This window comes from Coregonus lavaretus (assembly GCF_964263955.1).
Source record: "Coregonus lavaretus genome assembly, chromosome: 13".
Lineage (NCBI taxonomy): Eukaryota > Metazoa > Chordata > Actinopteri > Salmoniformes > Salmonidae > Coregonus > Coregonus lavaretus.
Genome location: NC_140000.1, coordinates 35140674 through 35159034, shown reverse-complemented (window position 1 = coordinate 35159034; position 18361 = coordinate 35140674). Strand labels below are relative to the sequence as shown.

The window sequence follows — 18361 nt, the reverse complement described above, 5'->3', positions numbered from 1 at the left end:
AAATCCAGAAAATCGCATTGTAGGATTTTTTATGAATTTATTTGCAAATTATGGTGGAAAATAAGTATTTGGTCACCTACAAACAAGCAAGATATCTGGCTCTCACAGACCTGTAACTTCTTCTTTAAGAGGCTCCTCTGTCCTCCACTCGTTACCTGTATTAATGGCACCTGTTTGAACTTGTTATCAGTATAAAAGACACCTGTCCACAACCTCAAACAGTCACACTCCAAAGTCCACTATGGCCAAGACCAAAGAGCTGTCAAAGGACACCAGAAACAAAATTGTAGACCTGCACCAGGCTGGGAAGACTGAATCTGCAATAGGTAAGCAGCTTGGTTTGAAGAAATCAACTGTGGGAGCAATTATTAGGAAATGGAAGACATACAAGACCACTGATAATCTCCCTCGATCTGGGGCTCCACGCAAGATCTCACCCCGTGGGTTCAAAATGATCACAAGAACGGTGAGCAAAAACCCCAGAACCACACGGGGGGACCTAGTGAATGACCTGCAGAGAGCTGGGACCAAAGTAACAAAGCCTACCATCAGTAACACACTACGCCACAAGGGACTCAAATCCTGCAGTGTAGGACGTGTCCCCCTGCTTAAGCCAGTACATGTCCAGGCCCGTCTGAAGTTTGCTAGAGTGCATTTGGATGATCCAGAAGAGGATTGGGAGAATGTCATATGGTCAGATAAAACCAAAATATAACTTTTTGGTAAAAACTCAACTCGTCGTGTTTGGAGGACAATGAATGCTGAGTTGCATCCAAAGAACACCATACCTACTGTGAAGCATGGGGGTGGAAACATCATGCTTTGGGGCTGTTTTTCTGCAAAGGGACCAGGACGACTGATCCGTGTAAAGGAAAGAATGAATGGGGCCATGTATCATGAGATTTTGAGTGAAAACCTCCTTCCATCAGCAAGGGCATTGAACATGAAACGTGGCTTGGTCTTTCAGCATGACAATGATCCCAAACACACCGCCCGGGCAACGAAGGAGTGGCTTCGTAAGAAACATTTCAAGGTCCTGGAGTGGCCTAGCCAGTCTCCAGATCTCAACCCCATAGAAAATCTTTGGAGGGAGTTGAAAGTCTGTGTTGCCCAGCGACAGCCCCAAAACATCACTGCTCTAGAGGAGATCTGCATGGGGGAATGGGCCAAAATACCAGCAACAGTGTGTGAAAACCTTGTGAAGACTTACAGAAAACGTTTGACCTGTGTCATTGCCAACAAAGAGTATATAACAAAGTATTGAGAAACTTTTGTTATTGACCAAATACTTATTTTCCACCATAATTTGCTAATAAATTCATTAAAAATCCTACAATGTGATTTTCTGGATTTTTTTTTCTCATTTTGTCTGTCATAGTTGACGTGTACCTATGATGAAAATTACAGGCCTCTCTCATCTTTTTAAGTGGGAGAACTTGCACAATTGGTGGCTGACTAAATACTTTTTTTCCCCCACTGTATACTTGAAATCACTGGCCACTTTAATAATGGAACACTAGTCACTTAAATAATGTTTACATATTTTGCATTACTCATCTCATATGTACACTACCAGTCAAAAGTTTGGACACACATACTCATTCAAGGGTTTTTCTTTATTTTTACTATTTATTTATAAATAGCCACCCTTTGCCTTGATGACAGCTTTGCATAGCTTTAGCATTCTCTCAATCAGCTTCACCTGGAATACTTTTCCAACAGTCTTGAAGGTGTTCCCACATATTCTGAGCACTTGTTTCCTGCTTTTCCTTCACTCTGCGGTCCGACTCATCCCAAACCATCTCAATTGCGTTGAGGTCGGGAGATTGTGGAGGCCAGGTCATCTAATGCAGCACTCCATCACTCTCATTTTTGGTAAAATAGTCCTTACACAGCCTGGAGGTGTGTTGGGTCATTGTCCTGTTGAAAAACAAATGATAGTCCCACTAAGCCCAAACCAGATTGTAAGAGAATGGCGCCGGAGAAGATGGCTGCCGTTTTACAGCCCTCTAACCAATTGTACTATTATGTGTGTTTTTCCGCGTTATTTGTAATTTATTTTGTACATAATGTTTCTGCCATCGTCTCTTATAACCAAAAAGAGCTTCTGGATATCAGGACAGCGATTACTCACCTCGTATTGGACGAAGATTTTTTCTTCAACGAGGCGGCCGCGAAGGATATCCTACAGACACCCGACAAGGCCCAAATCCCTGTCATTCGCATGAGGAAGAGACGGAGATATCGTGGACGTAGGTCGGGGTGCCTTGTAAGGATCCGACGGCGAGCGACTAAACTGCCTCTTCCATCAATCCTATTAGCCAATGTTTAATCATTTGAAATTAAATTGGACAACCTAAGATTAAGGTTATCCTACCAACGGGACATTATAAACTGTAATATCTTATGTTTCACCGAGTCGTGGCTGAACGACGAAATGGATAACATACAGCTAGCGGGCTATACGCTACATCGGCAGGATAGAACGGCTGACTCCGGTAAGACAAGGGGTGGCGGTCTGTGTATATTTGTAAACAGCTGGTGCACAAAATCAAATACTAAGGAAGTCTCAAGGTTTTGCTCGCCTGAGGTAGAGTATCTTATGATAAGCTGTAGACCACACTATTTACCAAGAGAGTTTTCATCTATATTTTTCATAGCTGTCTATTTACCACCACAAACCAAATCTGGCATTAAGATTGCACTGAATGAGCTGTATATGGCCATAAGTGTCAAGAGTTGCTGTAGGTAGGTGTGGTGTGGAATCAGGCGCAGGACGCAGAAGTAAAGTCCAACAAAATACTTTAGTAGATCACACAAAATAATCCAACAAACCAGCCCGAAGGCGAGAAAAGCGCGCACAGGCGTACACAAACGGGCGCACTAAACAAGTGCGTAATCTTCTCCTAAAATACAAACAAGGAGGTAAGCTACAAAATAGCGCACCAAAATACAGGTAGCGCAGCAACACGACAAGGAACAATTACACACAACACCTAACTAACAACAAGGAACTAAATAGGGTGCTTAATGAGACATAACACAAAACAGGTGTGACAAACAGACAAAACCAATCAAACAAGAAACATAGAACGGTGGCAGCTAGTACTCCGGAGACGACGACCGCCGAAACCTGCCCGAACAAGGAGGAGGGGCCGCCTCGGCCGAAACCGTGACAGTACCCCCCCCCCTTGACGCGCGGCTCCAGCCGTGCGCCGGCCTCGGGGACGACCAGGAGGACGCGGAGCAGGGCGCGTAGGATGACCACGATGGAATTCGGTCAGTAGGGACGGATCCAGAATGTCCCTCCTCGGCACCCAGCACCGCTCCTCCGGACCGTACCCCTCCCACTCCACGAGATATTGGAGACCCCCCATCCGGCGTTTCGAATCCAGGATGGTCCGAACAGTGTACGCCGGAGCCCCCTCGATGTCCAACGGGGGCGGAGGAGTCTCCTCAATCTCAAAGTCCTGGAGTGGACCAGCTACCACCGGCCTGAGGAGAGACACATGGAACGAGGGGTTAATATTCTTGTAATCAATGGGCAGTTGTAACCTGTAACACACCTCGTTCAATCTCCTCAGGACTTTAAAAGGCCCCACAAACCGCCAACCCAGCTTCCGGCAGGGCAGGCGGAGGGGCAGGTTTCTGGTTGAGAGCCAGACTCGATCTCCAGGTGCGTACACTGGCCCCTCACTGCGGTGTAGGTCGGCGCTCGTCTTCTGTCGACGGATGGCTCGCTGCAGATGGACGTGTGCAGCGTTCCACGTCTCCTCCGAGCGCCGCACCCACTCATCCACAGCAGGGGCCTCGATCTGACTCTCATGCCAAGGTGCCAGAACCGGCTGGTACCCTAACACACACTGGAAAGGGGTTAGTCTAGTGGAGGAGTGGCGGAGAGAGTTCTGTGCCATCTCGGCCCAGGGCACATATCTCGCCCACTCCTCCGGCCGGCCCTGACAATATGACCTCAGAAACCTACCCACATCCTGGTTGACTCGTTCGACCTGCCCATTACTCTCCGGGTGGTAACCCGAGGTAAGGCTCACCGAGACCCCCAACCGTTCCATAAAGGCTCTCCAGACTCTGGAGGTAAACTGGGGGCCTCGATCGGACACTATATCCTCGGGTACCCCGTAATGCCGGAAGACGTGAGTAAATAGAGCCTCAGCGGTCTGTAGGGCAGTAGGAAGACCCGGCATGGGAAGGAGACGACAGGCCTTCGAGAACCGATCCACAACGACCAGGATGGTGGTATTCCCTTGTGAGGAGGGAAGGTCGGTAACAAAATCCACCGAGAGGTGAGACCAGGGTCGTTGTGGAACGGGCAGGGGCTGTAATTTACCCCTGGGCAAGTGTCTGGGCGCCTTACACTTTGGCACACACTGAGCAGGAGGAGACATAAACCCTCACATCCCTGGCTAACGTTGGCCACCAGTACTTCGTACTAAGGCAGTGCACTGTCCGGCCAATACCTGGATGTCCAGAGGAGGGTGACGTGTGAGCCCAATAAATCAGCCGATCCCGGACCTCGAGCGGGACGTACGTCCGACCCTCCGGACACTGTGGAGGGCTAGGGTCGGTGCGTAATGCCCGCTCGATCTCCGCATCGACCTCCCACACCACCGGTGCCACCAGACAAGACTCCGGTAGTATGGGAATGGGCTCCACGCACCTCTCCTCCGTGTCATACCTCCGGGACAGGGCATCTGCCTTCCCGTTCTGGGACCCAGGGATGTAAGTGATCTTGAACACAAACCGGGCGAGAAACATAGTCCATCGAGCCTGGCGAGGATTCAGTCTCCTAGCTGCCCGAATGTATTCCAGGTTACGGTGGTCGGTCAGAATGAGGAAAGGGTGTTGAGCCCCCTCAAGCCAATGCCTCCACACCTTTAGGACCTGTACTACGGCTAACAGCTCCCTGTCCCCTACGTCATAATTCCGCTCCGCCGGACTGAGCTTCTTAGAATATAAAGCACAGGGGCGGAGCTTAGGTGGTGTGCCGGACCGTTGTGAAAGAACTGCCCCGATACCGGCCTCAGACGCGTCCACCTCTACTTGGAAGGGTAAAGCGGGATCCGGGTGTGCCAGCACCGGAGCCGAGGTAAACAGGTCCTTCAGTCTCCCAAAGGCCCTGTCCGCCTCAGCCGACCACTGCAAGCGCACCGGACCCCCCTTCAGAAGAGACGTTATGGGAGCTGCCACCTGTCCAAAACCCCGGATAAACCTCTGGTAGTAATTCGCAAAACCCAAGAACCGCTGCACCTCTTTAACCGTAGTTGGGGTTTGCCAATTACGCACGGCAGACACTCGGTCCACCTCCATTCTCACCCCTGACGCAGACAACTGGTAACCCAAAAAGGAGACTGACTCCTGAAAGAACAGACATTTCTCGGCTTTGACATACAGGTCATGCTCCAACAGTCTCCTCAATACCCTGCGCACCAGGGCTACATGCTCGGCCCGAGTAGAACTGTACACAAGAATATCATCTATGTACACCACTACTCCCTGCGCCTGCATGTCCCGGAAAATCTCATCTACAAACGATTGGAAGACTGATGGAGCATTCATTAACCCATATGGCATGACGAGATACTCGTAATGGCCGGAGGTAGTACTAAATGCTGTCTTCCACTCATCGCCCTCCCTAATGCGCACCAAGTTATATGCGCTCCTGAGGTCCAATTTTGTGAAGAACCGTGCCCCGTGTAATGACTCCGTCATGGTCGCAATCAGCGGGAGTGGATAACTATATTTCACAGTCACCTGATTGAGACCGCGGTAATCAATACACGGACGCAAACCTCCATCCTTTTTCTTCACAAAAAAGAAGCTCGAGGACGCGGGAGAAGTGGAGGGCCGTATGTATCCCTGTCTCAGAGACTCGGCAATGTAAGTCTCCATTGCCCTTTTCTCCTCCTGTGACAAAGGATACACATGGCTCCGCGGGAGCGCAGCTCCTGTCTGGAGGTCTATCGCACAATCCCCCTGTCTATGAGGCGGCAACCGTGCCGCTCTGGTCTTACTAAACACGAGTGCCAAATCCTCATACTCAGGCGGAATGTGCAGTGCTGGCATCTGGTTCGGGCTCTCCACCGAGGTCGCCCCTACGGAAACACCCAGACATAGCCCCTCACACTGAGCAGACCACCCTTTAAGAGCCTTCTCTCGCCACGAAATCGTAGGATCATGGGTAATCAACCAGGGAAGCCCCAGTACCACCGGATACGCAGGAGAGTCGATCAGATAGAGTTGAATCGTCTCCTCATGACCCCCCTGCGTCATCATCCTAAGTGGCGCCGTGACCTGCCTAATCAACCCAGATCCTAACGGACGACTATCTAAGGCATGTACAGGGAAGGGCTTATCGACTGGAAGGAGGGGAATCCCTAACTCAACACAGAATTTACGATCTACAAAATTCCCAGCTGCGCCTGAATCGACTAGCGCCTTATGCTGGGAACGAGGTGCAACCTGTGGGAAATAAACAGGTAATGTAATGTGTACGACAGAAAGCTCTGGGTAAGTAGGGCGCCTACTCACCTGGGAGGACTCCCCAATGTGTGACCTGCCATCTCCCTCACCAGGGGACCCTCCCCAGCACCTAGCCGCGGTGTGCCCTCCGCGGCCACAGTTGGTGCAGGAGACTGCCCCCCTCGGGCTCCTTCCTCTCCTCCCTCTAGCGCCAGCACCTCCAAGCTCCATCGGGCACGGCTCGGAGGCGCTGGAGGGTGGAATGGGAGGCCCCCACCTGGGACGTCCGCGGGTCGCGAGCAGGGTGTCCAGCCGAATGGCCATGTCCACCAACTGGTCAAATGTTAGTGTAGTATCCCTGCACGCTAACTCTCTACGGACGTCCTCCCGAAGGCTACATCTAAAGTGGTCTATGAGGGCCCTCTCATTCCACCCTGCATCTGCCGCTAGAGTCCGGAACTCCAGCGCAAACTCTTGAGCGCTCCTCATCCCCTGTCGGAGGTAGAATAGACGCTCCCCCGCCGCCTTCCCCTCTGGTGGATGGTCGAAGACAGCACTGAAGCGGCGGGAGAACTCCGCATAGGTGACTGTGGCGGCGTCTATTCCCCTCCATTCGGCGTTGGCCCACTCCAACGCCTTGCCGGTGAGACAGGAGATGAGGGCGGAAACGCTCTCGTATCCCGAGGGCGCCGGGTGTATGGTGGCAAGGTAGAGCTCCACTTGTAATAGGAACCCCTGACACCCGGCAGCGGTGCCGTCGTACGCCCTCGGGAGCGAGAGCCGAATCCCACTGGGTTCCGGTAGTTGGACGGGCGGGCTGTCCGATGGTGATGGTGCGATAGGTGGGGGTGTGGGTACCCCGCTGGTCTCCCATCGATGGAGGGTGTTCATGACCCGGTCCAAGGCGTGCCCGATCTGGTTGATATGATCCTCTTGACCACGAAGACGCTCCTCCATGATGTCGGTGGGTGCTCCTGCTGATTCCATATGTGGTGTGTAATTCTGTCAAGAGTTGCTGTAGGTAGGTGTGGTGTGGAATCAGGCGCAGGACGCAGAAGTAAAGTCCAACAAAATACTTTAGTAGATCACACAAAATAATCCAACAAACCAGCCCGAAGGCGAGAAAAGCGCGCACAGGCGTACACAAACGGGCGCACTAAACAAGTGCGTAATCTTCTCCTAAAATACAAACAAGGAGGTAAGCTACAAAATAGCGCACCAAAATACAGGTAGCGCAGCAACACGACAAGGAACAATTACACACAACACCTAACTAACAACAAGGAACTAAATAGGGTGCTTAATGAGACATAACACAAAACAGGTGTGACAAACAGACAAAACCAATCAAACAAGAAACATAGAACGGTGGCAGCTAGTACTCCGGAGACGACGACCGCCGAAACCTGCCCGAACAAGGAGGAGGGGCCGCCTCGGCCGAAACCGTGACAATAAGTCAACAGGAAAACGCTCATCCAGAGGCAGCGCTCCTAGTGGCCGGGGACTTTAATGCAGGGAAACTTAAATCCGTTCTACCTAATTTCTACCAGCATGTTAAATGTGCAACCAGAGGAAAAAAAACTCTAGACCACCTTTACTCCACACACAGAGACGCATACAAAGCTCTCCCTCGCCCTCCATTTGGCAAATCTGACCATAACTATATCCTCCTGATTCCTGCTTATAAGCAAAAACTAAAGCAGGAAGCACCAGTGACTCGGTTAATAAAAAAGTGGTCAGATGACGCAGATACTAAGCTACAGGACTGTTTTGCTAGCACAGACTGGAACATGTTCCGGGATTCTTCAGATAGCATTGAGGAGTACACCACATCAGTCACTGGCTTCATTAATAAGTGCATCGATGATGTCATCCCCACAGTGACCGTACGTACATACCCCAACCAGAAGCCATGGATTACAGGAAACATCCGCACTGAGCTAAAGGGTAGAGCTGCCGCTTTCAAGGAGCGGGACTCTAACCCGGACGCTTATAAGAAATCCCGCTATGCCCTCCGACGAACCATCAAACAGGCAAAGAGTCAATACAGGACTAAGATTGAATCGTACTACACCGGCTCTGACGCTCGTCAGATGTGGCAGGGCTTGAAAACTATTACAGACTACAAAGGGAAGCACAGCCGCGAGCCGCTCAGTGTTACAAGACTTCCAGACGAGCTAAACCACTTCTATGCTCGCTTCGAGGCAAGCAACACTGAAGCATGCATGAGAGCACCAGCTGTTCCGGATGACTATGTGATCACGCTCTCCGTAGCCGATGTGAGTAAGACTTTTAAGCAGGTCAACATTCACAAGGCCGCAGGGCCAGACGGATTACCAGGACGTGTACTCCGAGCATGTGCTGACCAACTGGCAAGTGTCTTCACTGACACTTTCAACATGTCCCTGACTGAGTCTGTAATACCAACATGTTTCAAGCAGACCACCATAGTCCCCGTGCCCAAGGACTCTAAGATAACCTGCGTAAATGACTACCGACCCATAGCACTGACGTCTGTAGCCATGAAGTGCTTTGAAAGGCTGGTCATGGCTCACATCAACACCATTATCCCAGAAACCCTAGACCCACTCCAATTTGCATACCGCCCCAACAGATCCACAGATGATGCAATCTCTATTGCACTTCACACTGCCCTTTCCCACCTGGACAAGAGGAACACCTACGTGAGAATGCTATTCATTGACTACAGCTCAGCATTCAACACCATAGTGCCCTCAAAGCTCATCACTAAGCTAAGGATCCTGGGACTAAACACCTCCCTCTGCAACTGGATCCTGGACTTCCTGACGGGCCGCCACCAGGTGGTAAGGGTAGGTAACAACACATCTGCCACACTGATCCTCAACACGGGGGCCCCTCAGGGGTGCGTGCTCAGTCCCCTCCTCTACTCCCTGTTCACCCATGACTGCATGGCCAGGCACGACTCCAACACCATCATTAAGTTTGCCGACGACACAACAGTGGTAGGCCTGATCACCGACAACGATGAGACAGCCTATAGGGAGGAGGTCAGAGACCTGGCCGTAAGGTGCCAGGATAACAACCTCTCCCTCAACATGACCAAGACAAAGGAGTTGATTGTGGACTACAGGAAATAAAAGAGGACTGAGCACGCCCCCATTCTCATTGACGGGGCTGTAGTGGAACAGGTTGAGAGCTTCAAGTTCCTTGGTGTCCACATCACCAACGAACTATCATGGTCCAAACACACCAAGACAGTCGTGAAGAGGGCACGACAAAGCCTATTCCCCCTTAGGAGACTGAAAAGATTTGGCATGGGTCCTCAGATCCTCAAAAAATTATACAGCTGCACCATCGAGAGCATCCTGACTGGTTGCATCACCGCCTGGTATGGCAACTGCTTGGCCTCCGACCGCAAGGCACTACAGAGGGTAGTGCGTACGGCCCAGTACATCACTGGGGCCAAGCTCCCTGCCATCCAGGACCTCTATACAAGGCGGTGTCAGAGGAAGGCCCTCAAAATTGTCAAAGACTCCAGCCACCCTAGTCATAGACTGTTCTCTCTGCTACCGCACGGCAAGTGGTACCGGAGTGCCAAGTCTAGGTCCAAAAGACTTCTCAACAGCTTCTACCCCCAAGCCATAAGACTCCTGAACAGCTAATCATGGCTACCCGGACTATTTGCACTGCCCCCCCACCCAATCTTTTTACGCTGCTGCTACTCTGTTAATTATTTATGCATAGTCACTTTAACTCTACCCACATGTACATATTACTTCAACTACCTCAACTAGCCGGTGCCCCCGCACGTTGACTCTGCACCGGTACCCCCTGTATATATAGCCTCCCTACTGTTATTTTATTTTACTTCTGCTCTTTTTTTCTCAACACTTTTTTGTTGTTGATTTATTTTACTTTTTTATTAAAAATAAATGCACTGTTGGATAAGGGCTGTAAGTAAGCGTTTCACTGTAATGTCTGCACCTGTTGTATTCGGCGCATGTGGCCAATAAAATTTGATTTGATTTGACTAAGCCCAAACCAGATCGGATGGCATATCGCTGCAGAATGCTGTGGTAGCCATGCTGGTTAAGTGTGCCTTGAATTCTAAATAAATTACAGACAGTGTCACCAGCAAAGCACCCCCACACCATAACACCTTCTCCTCCATGCATTTCGGTGGGAACCACACAAGCGGAGATCATCCGTTCATTTTCACCGCGTCTCACAAAGACACGGCAGTTGGAACCAAAGATCTCCAATTTGGACTCCAGACCAAAGGACAAATGTCCACCGGTCTAATGTCCATTGCTCGTGTTTCTTGGCCAAGCAAGTCTCTCCTTCTTATTGGTGTCCTTTAGTAGTGGTTTCTTTGCAGCAATTCGACCATGAAGGCATGATTCACACAGTCTCCTCTTGAGATGTCTGTTACTTGAACTCTGTGAAGCATTTATTTGGGCTGCAATTTCTGAGGTTGGTAACTCTAATGAATTCATCCTCTGCAGCAGAGATAACTCTGGGTCTTCCATTCCTGTGGCGGTCCTCATGAGATCCAGTTTCATCATAGCGCTTGATGGTTTTTGCAACTGCACCTGAAGAAACTTTCAAAGTTCTTGAAATGTTCCGTATTGACTGACCTTCATGTCTTAAATAATGATGGACTGTCATTTCTCTTTGCTTATTTGAGCTGTTCTTGCCATTAATATGGACTTGGTCTTTTACCAAATAGGGCTATCTTCTGTATACCCCCCTTCCTTGTCACAACACAACTGATTGGCTCATACGCATTAAGAAGGAAATAAATTCCACAAATTAACTTTAACTTTTAAGAAGTCACACCTGTTAATTGAAATGTGACTACCTCGTGAAGCTGGTTGAGAGAATGCCAAGAGTGTGCAAAGCTGTCATCAAGGCAAAGAGTGGATTTTTTAAGAATCTCAAATATAAAATATATTTTGATTTGTTTAACACTTTTTTGGTTACTACATGATTCCATATGTGTTATTTCATAGTTTTGATGTCTTCAATATTATTATACAATGTAGAAAATAGTAAAAATAAAGAAAATCCCTTGATTGAGTAGGTGTGTCCAAACTTTTGACTGGTACTCTATATACTGTGTTCTATTCTATTCTACTGTATTTTAGTCTATGCCGCTCTGACATTGCTCGTCCAAATATTTATATATTCTTAATTCCATTCCTTTACTTTAGATTTGTGTGTATTGTTGTGGAATTGATAGATATGACTTGTTAGATATTATTGCACTGTTTGAGCTAGAAACACAAGCATTTCGCTACACCCTCAATAACATCTGCTAAACATGTGTCTGTGACTAATAACATTTGATTTGAATTTATATGAATCCGCATTTCACTTTTCACAATGAAAATTGCTGCAGATCTGAATCTGAATCTAGTTCTGATTCTACTGGCAGTGTCTGGGATGCTGTATCTTAGCTCAACTCTTGCTCCTGTGGCAATAGTGCTGAAAGCGTAAGACTTAGCCAGTCAGAGCCATACTGCTCTGCCATCATTTAGTCTCTGTATGAGTGTGTGTGCTTTTGGATTTGTTCTTTCACACCACATTGTGCCTCTTTTATCTCTGACCACATTGAGTCAGTAACACTCCTCGCTTAATTTTGGTCTCTAGAGAAGCAGCTATATCACTTTTAGTCCTACCCCCAAGCTATAACTCAAGGGTTCTCTTTGTAGGTATCTCACAGTGTCTGCCTGACTGCCTCTTAATGCTTTATAAGACACTTGTCACAGGGCATTACCCCATCCCCCTCTGCTCCTGTCTCATCTCCTTAATACTGGCCCACTTCTCTGTTGCGCTCTCTCTCTCTCTCTCTCTCTCTCTCTCTCTCTCTCACTCACTCGCTCGCTCACTCTCTCTCTCTCTCCCCTCTCTCTCTCTATTTATTCACTCTGTTTCATCATTATGTGAGAGCCCTTCCTCTCAGTAAGGTCTGCTAGTTTTTGTTACCTGTTCCAATCATATGGCGTTGGAACACTTTTGGAGTCGTCACAGGGTGGTTTCGGGGGTGAGTTGATTAGACTCTGATGTTTCCCTTTTGGAATCTTGACAGTGATCCAAATGAACTATTTTCTCCTCCTCCTCTTTTCACTCTACCCTCTCTCCCTGTCTCTCTCTCTCCCCTCCTCTCTCTCTCACTAGCCCTGTGTCCAGTACTGGCCAGAGCCTGGTCTACAGCAGTATGGGCCCATGGAGGTTGAGTTCCTGTCCATGTCAGCTGACGACGACATCATCACTCGTCTGTTCCGTGTCAAAAACGTGACAAGGGTGAGTCACTAAGAGCATTTATACACCCATGCTTGCACGCGCGCGCACACACACACACACACACACACACACACACACACACACACACACACACACACACACACACACACACACAGGAGATGCTTTCAACCCTATAAAACCACCATCTCCCTTTTTCAATTTCCTGCTTGTCATTACATTGATGGGCATCTTCCTTTTCTTCCTGCCGGCATACTAAGGGGGACTTTGACCGTAATGCATGTCACATCCACAATGTGTGATATTCTCATAGGCTCAAAAGCATATTTTCTCCCCCTTTTTATTTGTTCATAAAGCATCTCACACATTTAAATCAAGTACCTGACGTAGAGAATCAGGCAGTACTCATGAAATAGGCTACATGTCAATCCCAACTGAAGAAGATGACAGCTCTGGAGTACTGGTGTTGTCAAAGTCCCCCTTAGTATGCCGGCAGGAAGAAAAGCAAGATGCCCATCAATGTTCCTTCCCTACCTCTGTGAAGAATAATAGAGACTTTGTTTGGTGTGTGTATGTGTGCGTGCGTGTGCGTATCCGTATGTGCCGTTGTGTGTGTGTGTGTGTCTTAATTATCTCTTTCTGTCTGTCTGTCTGAACGGTAGAAAGAACAAAGTTTGTGTACAATACTGTACTGTGTGTGGGTGTGTGAATGAGAAGGTGTGTTGCATCACTGTCAACCAGACTGGCACCTCCATGCGAGGCCTGTCCCTGCTGGCAGGCTGTGTGACAGGAGGTGCCCAGAACCACCCTCATAGAGTGGCATCCTCCTTCCCCCAATCTACCCCTCCTGTCATTCCTCCTCACCTACACTACCTTTACATTTAAATTTGTTGTAATTTAGCAGACGCTCTTATCCAGAGCGACTTACAGTTAGTGAGTGCATACATTTTCATACTACCTCTCTCTACCTCTCTCCTCCACACTGCACTGTCAAACAGCACCTCACACAACCCAGCAGGATGCAACCCACAGAGAGCATAGTGTGGGGAAATTGTGTGTTTGTCTGCGTGAAACGAGGGTGTGTGTGTGTTTGTGTGTGTGAGAGAGAAATATGTCCATAGAGCATCTGAAAATCCCACTTCCATGATTGTAACTTCTCCTTGCATCCTATTTGTTTGTGTTAGTCCAATCTGCATGACTTACAGTGCATCCCTAGCTCCTTAAGTGTAGGGCTGGAGGCTGTTACAGCTGTCACATGTGCCCCTGCAGCAGCAGAGTGATATTAATGCAGGTGCTGGTATGGGCTATAGCTGAGTACACAGGGACATCTCCCTTTTACACCCCAGGTCCCAGTCTCACCAGCAGGGCTAGAAATCCCACACAAACTTATAGACACACATGAATGCGCACAAGCAGGCAGGAACTCATGCACACACACACACACACACACACACACACACACACACACACACACACACACACACACACACACACACACACACACACACACACACACACAGTGTAGTCAGGTCTCATGAGCTTCATGTTTTCTTTCTGTCCCTAGCTCCAGGAGGGCCAGCTGGTGGTGTGTCAGTTCCAGTTCCTGCGCTGGTCAGCCTACCGCGACGTGCCCGACTCCAAGAAGGCCTTCCTCAGCCTGCTGGCTCACGTGCACAAGTGGCAGAGGGAGTGTGGAGATGGCCGCACCATTGTCCACTGCCTGTGAGTATTCCTGGCTTTTCTATGGCGGTTTTGGAGCAGTGGCTTCTTCCTGGCTGAGCGGCCTTTCAGGTTGTCGATATAGGACTTGTTTTACTGTGGATATAGATACATTTGTACCGGTTTCCTCCAGCATCTTCACAAGGTCCTTTGCTGTTGTTCTGGGATTGATTTGCACTTTTCGCACCAAAGCACGTTCATCTCTATGAGACAGAACGCGTCTCCTTCCTGAGCAGTATGACTGTTGCGTGGTCCCATGGTGTTTATACTTGCGTACTATTGTTTGTACGGATGAACGTGGCACATTCAGGCATTTGCAAATTGCTCCCAAGGATGAACCAGACTTGTGGAGGTCTACAATTTTTTTTCTGAGGTCTTGGCTGATTTCTTTAGATTTTCCCATGATGTCAAGTGAAGAGGCACTGAGTTTGAAGGTAGGTCTTGAGATATATCCACAGGTACACCTCCAATTGACTCAAATGATGTCAATTAGCCTATCAGAAGCTTCTAAAGCCATGACATAATTTTCTGGCATTTTTCAAGCTGTTTAAAGGCACAGTCAACTTAGTGTATGTAAACTTCTGACCCACTGAAATTGTGATACAGTGAATTATAAGTGAAATAATCTGTCTGTAAACAATTGTTGGAAATATTACTTGTGTCATGCACAAAGTAGATGTCCTAACCGACTTGCCAAAACTATAGTTTGTTAACAAGAAATGTGTGGAGTGGTTGAAAACGAGTTTTAATGACTCCAACCTAAGTGTATGTAAACTTCCGACTTCAACTGTATACACCTGTTCTGAAAGGCCCCAGAGTCTGCAACACTACTAAGCAAGGGGCACCACCAAGCAAGCAGCACCATGAAGACCAAGGAGCTCTGCAAACAGGTCAGGGACAAAGTTGTGGAGAAGTACAGATCAGGGTTGGGTTATAAAAAAATATCAGAAACTTTGAACATCCCACGGAGCAACATTTTAAATCCATTATAAAAAAAATTGAAAGAATATGGCACCACAACAAACCTGCCAAGAGAGGGCTTCCCACCAAAACTCACGGACCAGGCAAGGAGGGCATTAATCAGAGAGGCAACAAAGAGACCAAAGATAACCCTGAAGGAGCTGCAAAGCTCCACAGCGGAGATTGGAGTATCTGTCCATAGGACCACTTTAAGCCGTACACTCCACAGAGCTGGGCTTTACGGAAGAGTGGCCAGAAAAAAGCCATTGCTTAAAGATAAAAATAAGCAAACACGTTTGGTGTTCGCCAAAAGGCATTAGGGAGACTCCCCAAACATATGGAAGATGATACTCTGGTCAGATGAGACCACAATTGAGCTTTTTGGCCATCAAGGAAAACGCTATGTCTGGCGCAAACCCAACACCTCTCATCACCCTGAGAACACCATGATGCTGCCACCACCATGCTTCACTGTGGGGATGTTTTTCATCAGCAGGGACTGGGAAACTGGTCAGAATTGAAGGAATGATGGATAGCGGCTAAATACAGGGAAATTCTTTAGGGAAACCTGTTTGAGTCTTCCAGAGATTTGAGAATGGGACTGAGGTTCACCTTCCAGCAGGACAATGACCCTAAGCATACTGATAAAGCAACACTCGAGTGGTTTAAGGGGAAACATTTAAATGTGTTGGAATGGCCTAGTCAAAGCCCAGACCTCAATCCAATTGAGAATCTGTGGTATGACTTAAAGATTGCTGTACACCAGCGGAACCCATCCAACTTGAAGGAGCTGGAGCAGTTTTGCCTTGAAGAATGGGCAAAAATCCCAGTGGCTAGATGTGCCAAGCTTATAGAGACATACCCCAAGAGACTTGCAGCTGTAATTGCTGCAAAAGGTGGCTCTACAAAGTATTGACTTTTTTTTTTTGGGGGGGGGGGGGGGGGGGGGGGGTGAATAGTCAAGTTTTCTGTTTCACAATAAAAAATATTTTACATCTTCAAAGTGGTAGGCATGTTGTGTAAATCAAATGATACAAACCCCACTAAAATCTATTTTAATTCCAGGTTGTTAGGCAACAAAATAGGACAAATGCCAAGGGGGGTGAATACTTTCACAAGTCACTGTAAACCACAGTACTCCCAGCTTAGTTCATCACAGACTGGTCATCTTGGCCTTCACCTAATCAAACACTAGCAAACAACATAGCTAACACCCAATCACAGACAGTGAAGTAGGCGTTACCTGTGATAAACATCTTGTTCATAAGGCTCAAACTACAGACCAACCCCCAGGTCATACACCAATCAGTGTAAGAGGTGGTTTGAGCAGTAAGCATGACACCACATGGCTTCTTGGCTGCACTGCACTGTACTCTCCTCCTCTCATAAGAACTCAGTTCAGGACCTGACCGAATATAGAGCTATGGAGCCTTCTGCACATTGCTGAACCACGACACGTGCACCTCCACCAACACAGTCCAAAAACACATCACTCAGTGTTACCCACGACAACCGGGAAAGAGATTGTGGCGATGAAATCAATTATGGCTTAATACAGAATGCGCCAGCTCTCACGACAGTAAATTCCAGGCTGCCAAACTGCTGACGCCGATTGATTACCTTAATATTGCCCGTATTGGCGGCTGCGGCGACTGGGTGCCTGCCTTCCCAGGGTGCATTTCAGGAATGAGGATGTGGCCTCTCCTCCATTGTTTATTGATGTTGCTTTAGCATAAGATGATAACCCAGACCGTCTAGCACCATGAAATGCCACACACAACATGCTTACTTCTCAATTTGTTCTCCCTTCTGATATTTCTTATCCCATTCCTTTTATGTTATGTTAGGTGTTGCCGCTCTGATTCAGGTTTTTTTGAGCGAGCAAGCAGTGTACACTAAAGCAGCATTATCATGTTCAGTGCTGCTCATTCTATTTAATCTCGATTCCCACTGAAACACATTAAGATTTTCCTACTCAGCTGTATTGAAGGGGTGGAATACTAGCCCTGCAAGTCGTCCAGCTCTTTTTCAAATTGGTTGAGGCTAAGAAATGTAGTCAAAATAATCAATGAAGCCTTAAAATCCCACTCAGATAGTAAAGAGGAAAGACGATAAGTGAGAAATGCCAAGTTTTTATAGTGGTCTAGTATCAATGACACTTACTGCCCAGTATAGTATACAAAATGATATAACCCCTTCTCCTGGCTTCGGAGGTTCCCGCGCCATCATCCCTTACCTGGACTCGGATCAGCTGTGTATGATACACCGGCTCCTCCATCAGCCACAATGCGTTTTGTGGCCAGCTCGAGGCGCAAAAACTGCCGCACCTTCTCTGCCATTTCACCAGCCATTATCACCGGCAGCTCTATGGTGAGAAACATCTAGGTTCCTGGGGAAACAACCCTTTGCTATCCTGGAGCACGAATACGGGACATTACTAGACTGTTTCCTACCATTCTACAACAGCTGCCGGGGGCTGACGATGTTGTAGTCCATGTGGGGTCAAACGACATTAGGAGGGCTAGCATGGAACTGCTTAAACTGGATTTTAAAGAACTGATTCAAGCTCTGAAAGACTCCAAAAAGCGTCAGATTATTTCAGGCCCTGTGTAATTGCTGGGCCACGGCAGGGAACGATTCAGCAGGCTACTGGCATAACATATCTAGCTAAAAGACTACTGTAGCTCTGTTGGCATAACTTTTATAGATAACTTCGACACCTTTTGGAAATAGAATATGCTCTACAGGAATGACCGAGTCCATCCAAATCTTCTTGGTGCCTGGATCCTGTCCTCGCATTTCAAGGCCGCGTTGAGACAATGACTTATCAGTGACCCAAGCCCTGCTCAGATAATCCCTACCATTGTGTTGCTGAGCTGTCTTAGTGCTGCTGCAAATGTACATTTTCCCAGGGGTGTTGGCATTCATAATGTAAGTAACCTAATTTATGTTCCTCCTT

At 48.0% G+C, this 18361-nt stretch overlaps 1 protein-coding gene across 1 annotated transcript in view; it reads left to right on the top strand.

Annotated features, from left to right (window-relative positions):
• LOC311140713 (receptor-type tyrosine-protein phosphatase U) overlaps window positions 1-18361 on the top strand; it is a gene marked incomplete at its 3' end in the record, with an annotated part of 426520 nt that overhangs the window by 388900 nt on the left and 19259 nt on the right. Inside the window, exons 28-29 of the mRNA XM_084175898.1 lie at window positions 12640-12765; window positions 14288-14445. Coding sequence (XP_084032024.1) covers window positions 12640-12765; window positions 14288-14445 — 284 coding nt within the window. The remainder of the gene's footprint in view (window positions 1-12639; window positions 12766-14287; window positions 14446-18361) is intronic.